The sequence below is a fragment of the Mesoplodon bidens genome (genome assembly GCF_964165515.1).
Source record: "Mesoplodon bidens genome assembly, chromosome: 2".
Lineage (NCBI taxonomy): Eukaryota > Metazoa > Chordata > Mammalia > Artiodactyla > Ziphiidae > Mesoplodon > Mesoplodon bidens.
The window spans coordinates 179,630,195-179,642,988 of NC_138177.1; the positions used below are offsets into that span (position 1 = coordinate 179,630,195).

The window sequence follows — 12,794 nt, forward strand, 5'->3', positions numbered from 1 at the left end:
CCATTTCCCCTTTTTATGAAGATAGCAGTCATATTGGATTAGGGCCCACCCACAATGACATCATTTTAACTTGGTTACTTCTGTCGAGACCCACCCCCTCCCCAAAGGTCACATTCTGAGTTACTAAGGGTTAAGACTTAAACATAATGAACTTTGGAGAGACACATTCTACCCATAATGGCGGGCATTCTCCTGAGTGGGACTCTCCCTGCATCTCACCAGCCCAAGTCCTTGGCCAAAAGCATGTGGATTGTGGCCTCCTGTAAGAGAGATGGAGCCCATAATTGTGTTAATTGCCACAATACCAAATCTGCAATTAATATGCCATGGGAACACAGAGCAAATGCAGTAATAGCACATAATTGGACCTAAACTACACCCTCAGCAGGGCCGTGCGACTTAGCTCCGCTGTTTATGCTCCTTTTCAAATTAGCAAAGACGAGCAAATTAACATCCGTTTCCCCTTCACCCTGCTCCGAGGGGAGCTGAGGGGGAAACTCGGGGAGGGGGGATGCTTGGCAGGCACCCAGGTTGGAGCCCGTCCAGAGCCGGGTGCCAGGCTGGCCTTTGGAGCTGTGGGCAAGATGAGGGTGTTGAAGGAGTGAGGAATCCAGAGGTTTCCACAAGTCCTGACACTGGGGCTTTGGCTGACCAACCCCCCCACTAGGTTGGCAGAGAGTCTGGTGACTAGGGCATGACTCACACGCAAGTGGCAACTATTTTGGGCCTGGGGCAGGATGAGTTCGGCTTTGGAAACTCGAGGCCCAGTGCTGGGATCTCTTGTCCTTATTGCTGAGGTGGTGGTCAAGTCCGGGGGCAGATAGCAACCCTCCTCAGAAGGGCACATACAAGCTCCTCTGCCCTTTCTGCACGCAGGCCTGACGGCCTTGTGTCTCCTCGGCCCCAGGGATAGCTTTCTGGAGCCTCCTCTGCCCCTGCTTGCCTCCTTCAGCTGCAAGGTGCCCTGCTCGGGCCTGTTGGCAGCCAGCCGGAGCTTCTGTCCTAACACGTGGCATCCCCGGCCCAGCCAGCGCCCCGCAGAGCCTCCACCTCCCCGCCCCCGACCATACGTCTGGGGCTCCCTGTCCTCATCCTTGGCCGCCCTATCTGCTTCTTCCTTCTTTCCAGCTCCCAGGTCTTGCCCCAGGGACACAGGAATGGACTGAGCCTGTGGCCTGCGGTTCATGTAGTCTTTCCTCGCCCATCTATCCGGGCTCCTAGCTGGGCCTGTGCAGCTGGGGGGACCAGGGTGGGAGTCGGATTAACAGACTCCTCAGCTGGCCCCCTCCCCTCCCTCCAGGCCACTAGGGTGCCCCTGCCCCCCAGGGCCTGGGCGGAGGGCGAGGGAGGCCCTTCTCGCTCCAGCGCCTTCCTGAAATTTGCTTGCCTGCCTTTCCCAGGCTGTGCTGGACCTCCTGCCTGGCTCCTGCTAAGCCAGCCACAGCAGGGCTCATTGAGAAATCTTGGGTCCTCTCTGCGGTTGGTCCATGGGTTGGTGTCGGGGAGACTGTCTGCCTCTGACAGTCAGCTTCCTCATTTGCATCCCCTAAATCAATGGCTTCAGATGCTGGAAGCCCAGCGCAGCAACTGAGGCCAGCAGGGGAGAGGAGAAAGGGCTTCCTGCTGCCCCTTGAGGCCCAGGGGTGACTGGAAACAAGAGGCCCTAAGGAGGGCACAAAGGGGCAGCAGCAGAAGTCCCTCCCTAGGCCTCCCCTGGTCCCTCCTGCCTGTTGAACAGGGAAGGGGGCAGCACCAGCCCTGTGGCTTTGCTGTGATCTTCTGGGCCCTGAAGATGCCTAGGGCTCTGACCCAGGGCCAGTCCTGATCATGCATCCACCATACCAGGAGCTCCCAGAGCTGGAAGAGGTATTGGACAGGACGGAGATCAGCCAAGCAGTTCTCCCGTCTGGATGCCCCTCTGACTTTCCTGGTCTTGCAGAAACTTTCACCATCAGAGAAGTTTCTGGGAGCTAGTGATGTTGTGGGTAAGAGCTGCAGCTTTACGGCCAGACAGATCTAGGCTTGAATCCTGGCTCTACCACTGAGCTTTGTGACCTTGGGGCAAATTACTTTACTTTTCTCAGCCCCAGCGTCCTCCTCTGTAAAAGCAGGATAATCATGGTATTCATTGCGCGTGATTGCTGCTAGCATTGAAATCAGATAATGCACAGAATGCTTCGTGCACAGCAAACACTCACTCTGTGAGTCATGCTTGTTATTTCTTGATTTCTGGGGGTGATTAATCCCTGCTACACAGATGAGGAAGGAGGGAAAAAAGGTATCCCTGAGCAATTAAATGAGCTGGAGGCTTGAAAGAGCCAGAATTTCTGAAATCTGGCTTTTGATTTTTATTGTCATTTGCTGGTCCAGGAAAAAACACAAAAAGGCCAGGGGAACCTCTGCTAATTCTATGCTGCACGGTCTTGGCAAGTCACTCAGCCTCTCTGAACTGCTTCCCATCAGTTAAGTAAAAACCCCTGGGCTTCCCTGGTGGCGCAGTGGTTGAGAGTCCGCCTGCCGATGCAGGGGATGCGGGTTCGTGCCCTGGTCCGGGAAGATCCCACATGCCGCGGAGCGGCTGGGCCCGTGAGCCGTGGCCGCTGAGCCTGCGCGTCCGGAGCCTGTGCGCCACAACGGGAGAGGCCACAACAGTGAGAGGCCCAGTGTACCGCCAAAAAAAAAAAAAAAAAAAAAAAAAACCCTATGAGGGAGATTGTTGTGAGTCCCAAATGCATCAGATACCCTTGAGAAAGGAAGTATGCTAAACAGATGCAAAATCTAAAGGGCTGCATGAAAGTAGTTATTATAACCATCATCAACTCCTTAGACATCTCAAGTACATTTATATACATCATCAGCACCATCATCATCATCGTGGGAGCAGTTACCACTAACTGAGCATCTAATATGTGTCTCAGGCTGAGCTAAACCCTTTATATGCATTCTCTCACTTGATCCTCACAATAATCTAAAGGAGGTATGGGACTTCCTTGGCGGTCCAGTGGTTAAGACTCCAAGCTTCCATTGCAGGGGGCACGGGTTTGATCCCTGGTCGGGGAACTAAGATCCTGCATGCTGCATGCCGTGGCCAAAAAAAAAAAAATCTAAAGGAGGTTTATGATGATGACGATGGTGATGATGACCATTTTACAGATGAGGAAACTGAAGCTCAGAGTATCTAGGTTGTCTGGTCTTTTCTGTTAGTAATCGGAACCCAGGTATATCTGAAGTAAGACCGTGTGAGTAAGACAATCTTCCCATTTTTTTTAACCACTTTATTCTACAACCTCCCCCGTAATTCTAGGAAATATGATGGAGGTAGGATAGAACCCAAGTTTGGTGCTGTTTCCACTGTGCCCAAACAGTGGCCGTGTTTTCTCTGGGCAGTTTCTGCCCTCACCTTTCCCTCCTCCCTGGAAACCCAGTCTAGTCCTTTCCATCAGCGTGTTGTATGCAGACAGGGCACATCATATTTGGCTTGTGTGCCCTCAGAGGGACCACGTTTGCCCATATGTGATGTGTGTGTATAGCGCATTGGGTGTATGATTGGTGATGCAGAATAAAATAGCCACCCCTCCTCTCCACGGCGCAGAAGTGAGTGGCACGTGTGCATCCCCTGGCAGCCCATCCAAAGAGAGGAGAAAAGGCTGTGTGTTACCTTTGGGAGTGAGGATAAGCAGGAAAGCTCAATTTCTGTCCCTTTTGGGGGTGCAAAAGTGAGCTGCCTGGCTTCTGTGTCAAGGTGAGTTTTCCTTCCCTGGAAAATTTCACCAGCCAGAGATAGCCGATGCTTCACGTGTGGGAATTCCTGCTTCCTTTGCAAATGGAGAGTTATAGAAAGCTTTCGGGAGAGTCTAACCCAAACCCACGTGCCCCAACCTGACTCTCTGGAGACCAGAGGAATGCCCCTTCCTAAGTCAGGGTCTCTGCCACTGCCAGAGAGACGTAAAGCCCCGAGCCATGGACAGAAATGAATAATGATAACAGCTGATGTCGTATGTTGGTTCCTCTATCCCTCACATCCACCCAGGGAGGTGGGCACTGACTTATCTCCATTTTACAGATGGAGATACAGAGATTGGAGAGGTGGAGAACCTCACCCAAGGCCACAGAAGGAGAAACCAGTACAACTAACAAAAATACAAAAAGGCTCACTGCCTTACTCTTTGTAAAAGCAAAAGACTTGAAACAACCCATCATTAGGGGACTGATGAGATAAACTCCAGTGTGTCTGCAGGAAGGAAAACTCTTTCTCTACTCACAACACCTCTTTTTTTAAAAATTTTACTTTTGGCTGCATTGGGTCTTTGTTGCTGCGTGCAGCTTTCTCTAGTTGTGGCGAGTGGGGGCTCCTTTTCGTTGCAGTGCGCGGGCTTCTCATCATGGTGGCGTCTCTTGTTGCAGAGCATGGGCTCTAGGCTTAGTGGGCTTCAGTAGTTGTGGCTCACGGGCTCAGTAGTTGTGGCTCACAGGCTTAGTTGTTCCGCGGCATGTGGGATCTTCCCGGACCAGGGCTCGGACCTGCATTGGCAGGCGGACTAACCCCTGTGCCACCAGGGAAGTCCCTCTACTCACAACACTTCTGACACCAAATGTGGGGGTTTTCCACACCAAACAATTCTCTGTGGACATCAGCTGGGTGTCCTACAAATTAACTTAATCTACTAATTACCTAGAGTTAGTGCAGACCCCGCGGGTTAGGGCTCAGCCCCACCTGCCCCTACTTCTTTTGCAAATCACAGGTAGTGGGTCCCCAGGTTACCCACACTTCTGTCTGATCTGGCTGTGACCCCCCCTTCAGTTTCAATAATTTGATATAATGACCCACAGAACTCGGGGAAACAGCCGACTTACCTTTCCCAGTTTATTGTAAAGGATATTATAAAGGATCCAAATGAACAGCTAGATGAAGATGGACCTAGATCAAGATCTAGGAGCTGCTTTCTGTCCCTGTGCAGTTGGGGTGCACCACTCAAGTGGATATGTTCACTGGCCCAGAAGTTCGCCGAATCCTGTAGTTCAGGGATTTTTATGGAGGCTCCATTATGTAGGCATGATTGATTTTTAAAAAAATTTTATTTATTTATTTTTGGCTGTGTTGGGTCTTCGTTTCTGTGCGAGGGCTTTCTCTAGTTGCGGCAAGCGGGGGCCACTCTTCATCGCGGTGCGTGGGCCTCTCACTGTCGCAGCCTCTCTTGTTGCGGAGCACAGGCTCCAGACGCGCAAGCTCAGTAGTTGTGGCTCACGGGCCTAGTTGCTCCACGGCATGTGGGATCTTCCCAGACCAGGGCTCGAACCCGTGTCCCCTGCATTGGCAGGCAGATTCTCAACCACTGCGCCACCATGATTGATTATTAACTCAACCTCCAGCCCCGTTCTTCTCCCTGAGGTTGGGGCAGAGTGGGGCTGAAATTTCCAAGCTTCTAATCATGCTTTGGTCTTTCTGGTGACTGGCCCTCATCCTGAAACTATCCAGGAGCCCACCAAGAGCCACCTCATGAGAACAAAAGATGCTTCTATCACCCAGGAAATTCTAAGGAATTTAGGAGCTCTGTGCTTGGATCCGGGGACAAAGGTCAAATATGGATTTCTTATTATATTACAATATTCTGCCACATGAGGGAGTACTATGCATCTATGAAAAGGAATGAAGACTCTGTTTGTATACTGAGATGGAACCATCTCCAGGATATTTTACTAAGTGAAAAAAATCAAGATGCAGAACATCTGGTGCGATATGCTGCTTTTTTTTTTTTTCTTTTGGCCGCACTACATGGTATGGGGGATATTAGTTCACTGACCAGGGATCGAACAGGTGCCCCCTGCAGTGGAAGTGCAGAGTCTTAATCGCTGGGCCGCTGGGGAAGTCCCGTGATAGGCTGCTTTTTATCTAAGAAAGGGAGAGACATATCTAACTATTCACTTGCATTAAAAAAAAAATCCCACAATAGAAGGATAAGCCAGAAAAGACAAAATGGTAATCTTCAAGGGGAGGAGAGGACAGGAAGGAAGAGACAGGAATGGAACTAGACTTCTCTGAGCATCTTGCTTTCTAGATTTGACTTCGGACCCATGCCAATATTTAATATAATCATATAAGATTAAATGGAGGGGCTTCCCTGGTGGCGCAGTGGTTAAGAATCCGCCTGCCAATGCAGGGGACATGGGTTTGAACCCTGGCCCGGGAAGATCCCACAGGCCGCGGAGCAACTAAGACCGTGCACCACAACTACTGAGCCTGCGCTCTAGAGCCCGTGAGCCACAACTACTGAGCCCACGTGCCACAACTATTAGAGTGCCACGCACCTAGAGCCCGTGCTCCACAACAAGAGAAGCCACCACACTAAGAAGCCCGCACAATGCAACGAAGAGTAGCCCCCGCTCGCTGCAACTAGAGAAAGCCCGTGCACAGCAACGAAAACCCAAGGTAGCCAAAAATAAATAAATTAAAAAAAAAGATTAAATGGAAATATTATAAAAGGGAAGGAAGCGGATAGATATGGGTTTCACCCAGGTCTGTCCCACCAGAGTTCCTGCTCTTAAGCACACATCATCTCGTCCCTCATTAATTATCCCTTCTAACAGTAATGGAGTGACCTGGCCAGGCCACCAGAAGGCAGCGATGGGGCCAGACCTCCTGGCTTCCAGGGCCTCGGAGAACCCTGGTGGTGGTGCTGGGGCTGTGGTTTTAGTCCTTTAGGGAATCTGTAATCTGTCGCTCTCATCAAGATTCTCACAACCTTCTCCCGCGCAGCCCTGAAGTGGGTTTGCCCCCAAGAACATCATTAGGAGAGCGGCCACAACGATGGCTTACCTGCCTCCAGCTTGGGTTCCACAAACACTGGCTGAGCAGCACATGCTGTGTTAATAGTAATAACCCGCCCACCAGAGAAGGACTCGGTCTTCTGGCAAAGAGCCTTCCTGCATGAGCCTTCATTTCATCCGTTTCTACTCTGGACTTGGGAATGAACAAGCCAGTGAGGAACCCCAGCCTGGATGAGGAATGCCTCCCAGGGCCTCGGACAGCTGGAGGGTCTGACGTGGAGGGGCAGGCTGGCTCCAAGTTGTGGGATCCCGCGCAGGGCTTTTTTTTTTTTTTTGCATCTTGGGCGTAATTTCCTGTAGGGGCGAAGGCATCGTTTGGGCCCAGACATGAAATTGAATCCAAGGTGTCCTTCTTTCTAGCAATGAGCTGAGCAAAGTTTACATTTTTCTCATCTGGAACCATAAAAGTACCTTCTGGAAAGGGTTGCTGGAGGCATAAGTGACATGTTACTTCCAGGTAGAAAGCTTAGGCTATTGTTATTAGCAAAAGCCATTTCAAAAGATGCAGCACCGTGGAAATTCTGTGTCCTCTCTACTTACTGCACAGACGGGCTGACTATGCGTTCAAAAGATCAAGTCTTCCTTGCCTGGCTCACAAAGCCACCGGCTCAACCTCCCAGTCGCCGCCTAAGGATGGGCCTGGGTGGTGCCTCATTTCCCTTGCTCCAGGGCTCCCAGAGCTGCTGCTGAGTCAGCAGCTGGCTTGGCTCAGGCAAGGACCCTCTCTGCTACCCATAGCCTCAGCTTGGATCGATCCCCATCTCAGGGCCATTTTGAGGATTAACTAATCCATCACGTGGAGACCTCTGAAAAGTGCCAATATGGCTGAGGCTATTGTCAGGCCAACCAGAGACTGAGTTCACTGGTTTCCCTGGCTTCCAACATGCTCAAGCTGAGCCTTGCAGCTGGACTAACTGTCCTATGGGCAATATCTCAGTGTGTGCAGGTTGCACTGAGCTCTGGGGCCGCCTGCCTGCCCACCTGCCGCTGGACCTGCTTAGATCTATCTCTCTGTTTCTCTAAGGGACAGACTGAGTGAGAAGATAAAGGGATCAGGATTCCAGACACCAAAGAGCTTTAGTTTGTGTTGCTTATAGGACTGAATACATTTTCCCTCTTGGCGTCAGCCTATTGACTCAAAACATAGTGCTGAGATTATGCCTTTCTGATTTTATGTTTTGTAAATCTCCAAGGTCCCTGGAAACCTACAGGCTATGTTTTTTACTCTCTGAGATGTGATCTGCATAATAATAATAAAAAACTAACTCAGCAATTCATTTAGTTCATCACCGAGTGTTTATTGAGGACCTACTGTATGTTTAGCAGTACACTAGGAGCTCAAAGGAAAAGAACAAACTACCATAGGTTTAGACCTATTGTATATTAGTCTCTAGGAGGCACTTTAATTGCATCATTCATCTCATTTAATTCTCACAACTCTAGGAAATAGGTATCATTATCCCATTTCACAGGTGAGGAAAGAGATTCAGAAGGTTCTGTAACTTGTCCAAGGTCATTCGTAGTAGCAGAAGCCAGAATTCCCATCCAGTGCTGTCTGACTGTACCATCTGGGTCCTTCCCACTAGAATAGTGTGGAGAAGAAGAGGACACACGTGGAGTAGTCAATCAACAGCACAAAGTAGCAGATTATGAAGCCTGGATTGTTGGGTTAAGAGCATGTGCGTTTGGGGAGCGAGGGCCTGATAGTCCAGAGGACTTCCTGGAGGAGGCAGCCCAGAAAGTGCACTGCTAGGACCTGAGGCTCAGGGCAAAGGTTGGGGATGGTGTGCCATGTGATGCTGCCCCTGGGAAGGAGTGAACTTGAACTCAGAGAGTGGTGAGACAGTGGGCCCTGAGGTCAGCTGGGTGGGGCCCAGGCATGAGGGGTGGGAAGCCCAGCAGAGCTGTCTGGGCCTGATGAGGTGGGAGCAGGGAGCCACTGGGAACCAGGAAGGCCCGGAAGCAATAGCAACACCCGGAGAGGATGACTCTGCAGTGCTGGCGAGGAGTGGGGGGCATGGCTTGGAGATGGCAGGGGCCAGGCAGGTGCCGGGGGGAGGGGTCTACCCAAGGGAGTCTAGTCCTCTTGGACTCAGGGGTGGGATGGGCCGGGGGGGGATGAGATGTGGAGTCTTCAGGCTTTGGTGGAGGATGACTTTGAGGGACAAAGGACAGGGAAGAGCATATTCCATCGCAGATTGCTTTGAAACTCCCTCCAAGGTCACATCACACCTCTGTTCACTGCTGTCCAAGGTCTTCCTGTGGCCTGTACGATTAGGTCCAAGTCCCTCATCCTGACATTTAAGGCACCTCACGACGGCTTCGATCGACCTTTCTGGGCTCTTCACCCACTACTCTCCTAAATAAGTCCTCCGCTCTCCACAAACTGAGTGACTCATTCTCCTCCCAGCCTCCCAGGCTGCCTGCCCACCCTCCTTCACCCCATCCCAAGCTGGTCTCGACAAAGCCGTCTCCACAAAGACCACCAGCCGGCCAAAACCTCTCAGCAAACAGGGCCAGGACAATCACTGTGCGGTGAATCACCTTTGATAGCTCTTCCAGCAGAGTCTTGAATAATTAACATTTAATCGTTGTTTAACCTTTGCTGTGGGTGTCTCCTTAATGCCAGCCCTGTCCTTGAGGGCTGATCTTTTTACAGTATTTGTTTCAACTAGGGAAGTCATTTCGCCTTAGTTTCCTTCTCTGCAAAATGAAGCCAATAAAGTCGGCTCATAGCGCACAGTGCCTGGCACTCAGGAGACCATCCATGACTGTTCTGGTCCTCTCCTCTAGTGTGAGGCATCCCCAGGGGTCGGGGGGAGGTAGGGACCCCAGGACAGGAAGAAAAGAGGAGGACCCAAGAGCCCTGAAGGGACGCTTCTTCGTCCATTTGGATTTCTGCATTTCTAAGGGACCGTTAGCATCACACTAAGATCTAGAAAGGGTCACCTGCACAACCCGCCTTTAAAAAGCCACAAACGGATTTCTTCAGCAAATGGAGGAATCCTGAGTTACAAATTCAGGACGGACTTGGGACAAGCAAGCTCCCTCCCAGTGCTGGAACCACTGCAGCACGTGCTGCGCAGCCCTTGATTGTTTACAAAGCGCGTTTCGCTGACCTCGTCTCCTTGAATACCTTTCACGACCCCGCAAGCTCCCTCTCAGCACCGCCACTTGGCAGAAGAGGGCACCGAGGTTCTGGGAGGCGACGTGACTTGCTCGAAGTGGCGCAGGGTGTTGGCGCTCAGCGGCCCTGGGCTGCACCCTCCAGCGGGGTCTGCACTCCTTGGGGTGGGGGTTGGGAAGGGGAGAAAGGGGAGGCACGGGCCCCAGGGTAGCTCTCGCTCGGCTCCGGGGCCTGTGAGCGCGCGTGGGGATGAGGAGTTGATGCTTGCGGTTGCCCGACAGTGGGGTGCAGCCCGCGGGGCCTCTCCCAACCTCTCTCGAGCCCAACCCCCGGCGCGGCCCCGCGGGCGCGCGCTCCAGGCCCCGCCGGCGGGTTCGGAGGCCCGCGCGCCCTGCCCCCACCCCACGCCCCGCGCGCTCCCCGGGGCGCCGCGCGCGCGCCTCGCCGTCGCTCCCCTCCCCGCCCCTCCCGCCGCCACCCCGCCCCCGGCCGGGTACCCTCGCCGGACCCGAGAGAGAGCGCCGCCGCCATCTTAGTTGCTGCCGCTGCCTCCAGCGAAGCGCTTCCTCCGCCGAGGGGAGGGCGCCCGCGGCCCGAGCGCGCGGCCCAGCGTCACGGCGGCGGCGCCTCCTCGGACCCCAGTGCTCGCCGCGGCGCCAAGCAGCCGGCTTCGGGCCACGAGAGCCCCGCTCGGCGCCCCGCGCGCGTCCCTGTCGCTCCCGCCTCGGGCGGGCCGCGGCGCCGGGAGCCGGAGCGATGCTGCGCCGCCCTGCTCCCGCGCTGGCCCCGGCCGCCTGGCTGCTGCTGGCCGGGCTGCTATGCGGCGGCGGGGTCTGGGCCGTGCGAGGTAAGCGTCGGGGCCGGGTAGGGACGCGGGGGCTGAGCGCCGGGAGCCGGGTCGGGACGCGGGGCTCGGGGCCCGGCGCGCGGCTCTGGATCGGGGCGCTGCAGGCTCCTGGGGGAAGCTGGCCGCCCGCATCGCACCCGCGCCGGGTTGGTGGCTGCACGGATCTGGGGGGATGTGCAGAAGGGCCGAAGCGTCGGTCAGTCTTCCTCGGCAGAGCCCGCAGGCTGGGGAGGCATCCCTGGGGTGAGATACCGGGTACGTGTGTTGTGTGCCGAGATGTGAATCAGGCCGGGGGTGCACGCACGGTTTTTGGTGTGTGCTTATATAAGAGCCCACTTCTCCTCATCCTTTTCCCAGATTCCGATTATCTGCTGCTGCTCTACCGCGGATGCGGCGTCTTCGCCCTTTTCCGCCTCCTTCCAGGGTCTTTTAAGCGTGTTTTCGAACGAGCCGAGGCCGAAACTTCTGGCTCCCCTCCCACCTTTTCACCCAAAGGTGAAATTGTGATGAGGTTTACGACCGTCGTCTCACCCGGTGTCAGAAATCTTCCTCTCCTCCACCCCCGACGCCTTGGTGCAGTTTTTCTGACAGTAATTTAGGTCGTGCAAAAACGAGAAACCCCTCTTTGATTCCTTAGGGCCGAGATTATTTTATGGTTGCTTGGCAAAAACATATTACTTAGTGAATCGATTGTTTTGTTGTTGTTTTAACCTTCAACCGCTTAACCTTTTCAGCGTTACACGCTCTCTGATATTGACTGATCTTTGCCAACGAGAAGCTTACGCATTGCAGATATATGCTTCCGAGTGGATCTTGGAATCATAAACATTTTCCTCGGCCTTGGAGCAAAGTAATCTAGGTGTAGTCTATAGAGTACTTGCTCTGATTTTTTAAATCAAAAATTTTGAGAGAGGGAGGGTTGATGGAAGGCCGAATGAAATGGTCATATTTCAATTTAGCAAAGCTTTTAAAATAATTATCATTTTCTCTTTCTGGGCATGACATATCAAGAGAAGTATGGTGCTCACAAATGAAAGGGCAGGAGAGGCAAGTGCATGTTTTGTTGTATGTTCCTTTCTTCACATCCAGGATGATAAACTTGGAATATTTCTTTCATTTATCTCATTTCTAACATTCTTTTGACTCTGTCAAATTCAGGTCTCAGTCACTAAGTATCTAATTGCTCTCAGTTTGATTTTACATCAAGGTAAGTTTGAAATGTTCTTTCCAGATGTGGGATGGAGGTCTCTAAGTCTCATAGATCCAAGAAAAAATGTCAAAGTTTGCTTCTCTTGGGGAAAACCCACACAGCTTAAAAATATGTGCTTGGATTGGGTATTTTGGGAACAGTTCAAGTATATTTAGTTTAGTCAGTGATAATATTTCTTGTTAAAATCCACATTTTCTTACGTTTGTCCATTCACCTGCATTTGGTGTTCAGTATTGAATTAGCAAATGGGCTAATTAATTAGCCCGTTAGCGTTACTGAAGATTTCAGCTATCACATGTCTTCATTATGGCGGACTAACAGAAATCTTATGTGAAAGACGTGTTGAGGGCTTGAGTCCTTTGTAATTTGCTAACTTTCTCTAAGCTTTTCTTGGTACATTTATAATGCTTAAGAATCTTAGTCTTCCAAATAAAAACACATTTTAAACATCAGTTATTCTATTGCATTGGTTGTTTTTCTTCCAGCTTGCAGGTTAGAAAAACGTCTCATGAATGTTCCATGAAATGCTAATAAAACGATTTCATTTTGAGATGTTACAAATAAATTTTGTATTTAAATAGGCAGTTTGTGGAGACACTTTCTGTGGGCTAATTGTAAAAGATGATCATTTCAAGTAATACCTGAATTTTTAATCCTGCAAAACAGTGTGACATTAGTAACTGCTGTTCATTCATACTGTAGCTACCTCTAAAAATAATGGGGGAAAGAAACGTATAAACAAGGAGAGATGTGAGGTTTTGTAATATAAATTCCATTGTGACTAT

At 51.6% G+C, this 12,794-nt stretch overlaps 1 protein-coding gene across 2 annotated transcripts in view; it reads left to right on the top strand.

Annotated features, from left to right (window-relative positions):
* Positions 1-10,474: 10,474 nt before the first annotated feature.
* Positions 10,475-12,794, top strand: part of CLSTN1 (calsyntenin 1) — an 80,261-nt gene continuing 77,941 nt past the window's right edge. For both annotated transcript variants that reach the window (XM_081226070.1, XM_081226071.1), the window contains exon 1: positions 10,475-10,799. In XM_081226070.1, the coding sequence (XP_081082196.1) occupies positions 10,709-10,799 (91 nt within the window). In that variant the 5' untranslated portion in view covers positions 10,475-10,708. The remainder of the gene's footprint in view (positions 10,800-12,794) is intronic.